The following is a 2502-nucleotide window of genomic DNA, read 5'->3' on the forward strand; positions in this document are numbered from 1 at the left end:
TAATATAGAAAGAAACTTTTATATACACTTTTTTGAATTTGAAAACCACGAATTCAAATATTTAATATTTCTCATAGTAAAAGTGGATATTAAGAAAATTGTGATTTCGCTCGCAAAAGTATCCAATACCCACAAAATATGAAAGAAATTAGTAAAAATTTCGATAGGTATTCATATTTTTAGGATGGTAATCGATAAGTAGAGGAAACTTCAATATAAAATAATTTGTTTTTTTTTTCATTTGAAGAATTTATTTGATAATTTTTATGCAATTATATAAAAAACACATCCCTAAAATAGTATTTCAATTATTTTAAATGCATGGTCTATGCCAATAATTGAATGCTAACTAATACTTTTCTCTCACAATATTTAATTATTTTTATTTTGTGCCTAAAAACAAACTTAAAGTGATTGTTATTATTATCTCATTACGATAATCCTGCGATTTGACATGGAATAACGTTTATAAATTTACATACGTGTTATATAGACTTATTTTTAAAAATTAGCTTTAAATTTAAATATGTTTATTGCTTCGTATTTGTCTGATAGTTTTTTTTAGTATTCACATAAACTTCTTTTTCTCAAAATACAAAAAAAAAATGTGCAAAATTATACCGAATTAATAGTTGTTTTATAAACCGACGCCTATAGTTCTAAAGAAAATAGAATGTCAACACTGATACTATCTAGGGATTGTTTTTTGTATTGAGAGCAAAGTTATGAAGACAAACATCTACATGCATATTTACATCATCAGTGAAAAAAGTTACATATACACAATATTAAATATTACCTACATAAAACACCTATACAATATAAATATAATTCAAGAATAAATGTTGAAAAAAATATATATTAATATACCAGCAAAAAGCAATTGTTTTAAAAAAATTTTCCAAAATCTAAAAAAGGTGAGTTAGAAAATATCGAAATTCGATTTATACTGAAAATTTCGTCGAAATTTTATTTCTGTAGAAAATTCCGTCGAAATTCTATTTCTATAGAGAATTTTCCTGAAATTTTATTTCTGTAGAAAATTTCGTTGAAATTTTATTTCTATAGAAAATTTCGTAGAAATTTTATTTCTACAGAAAATTTCGTAGAAATGTTATTTCTATAGAAAATTTCGTCGAAATTTTATTTCTATAGAAAATTACGTCGAAATTTTATTTCTATAGAAAATTTCGTCGAAATTTTATTTATTTTTTTTATTTATTCATTTATTTTAGTAATACTAAGCCTTAAAGGCCGACACATGTATTACATAGTAATATTTCATAGCCCATAAAACAAATCTTAAAACTATAAACAAAATAGTAATAAAATCACACTAAAACTAAGTTTCGCTAGGTATTTCTACTATTGGTCCCCCAACCACAATTACACATAAAAAATAGTTAATATTTAATTAATATTTAATATCTAATATTCGCCCAAATCAGCAACATAAAACAAATACAGATATAGTACAAAAGGATAAATATTCTCATATACAAGTTTGTGAAGAAAAGCCTTAAATATTTACCCTTCAGTTCTGAGTCAAGTAAACCAACAGTTTCAGCCGAAAAGCATTGTTGGTGTGGGAAAAAACTCGTAGATCAACGGGTAATGGATTCCATATACGAGCTATACGCACGACAAATGATTTCTCAAAGGCCAAATTAATAATCCTAGGTATAATGATTTGCGTATTGCGACTTGAGAGGGAAAAACTAAACATATCACGTACAAGGTCCGGAACTCCACTTCTAATCACCTTGTAAAAGAAATTCAAGCACTTGAAATTGATAAAAGAATCAAAGTGCATTCCTAGCAAACTCTTGACATGTTCGGTGATATGATCAATAGTGTTCACAATTCGCCTAATTCTCTGTTTAACATAGTCGAAAGTGCCAGACACAATTTCCAAACCATATAAAATATGTGGCATAAGTATGACCTTAGCCAATCTAGCTTTAACCCATGTCGGAAAACACATATTAGTAGAGTAAATCCTACGTAATATACTGTAGACCGTCCTTTGCACCATGTTAACATGAGGCTCAAAACTAAGTCTGGCATCAAGCAAAATGCCCAAGCACCTATGCTGCTCTACAAACTCCACCCTATCCTGACCCACAAATATATCCAGTTCACCTCTACCTCCAAACATAATTGCCTTAGATTTGTGAGGATTTATCACTAATGAATTCAACGTTGCCCATTGGACAACCTTACCAAGACAATTATTTACATCTCTCTCAACAATATGTAAGGACGTGCGATCACAACCGAAGAGAATCATGACATCGTCCGCAAATAAGTAAAATTTGCATGAGATATCAAACAGGCATCGAGGAAGATCATTGATATATAAAAGAAATAAAAGGGGCCCCAAAAAAAGAAATAAAAGGGGCCCCAAAATAAAAGGGGCCCCAAAAAAAAAAAAAAAAAAATTATTTCTATAGAAAATTTTGTCGAAATTCGGCGTCTATAGAAAATTTTGTCGAAATTTTA

General features: G+C 28.5%; 1 protein-coding gene across 1 annotated transcript; it reads right to left on the bottom strand.

Annotated features, from left to right (window-relative positions):
• Positions 1 to 1534: 1534 nt before the first annotated feature.
• LOC142235981 (uncharacterized) lies at positions 1535 to 2290 on the bottom strand. The gene has a single exon (XM_075307232.1). It carries the CDS (start codon positions 2288 to 2290, stop codon positions 1535 to 1537), a length of 756 nt encoding a protein of 251 aa, XP_075163347.1.
• Between the last annotated feature and the right edge of the window lie 212 nt (positions 2291 to 2502).

The sequence above is a fragment of the Haematobia irritans genome, chromosome 4 (genome assembly GCF_050003625.1).
Source record: "Haematobia irritans isolate KBUSLIRL chromosome 4, ASM5000362v1, whole genome shotgun sequence".
Lineage (NCBI taxonomy): Eukaryota > Metazoa > Arthropoda > Insecta > Diptera > Muscidae > Haematobia > Haematobia irritans.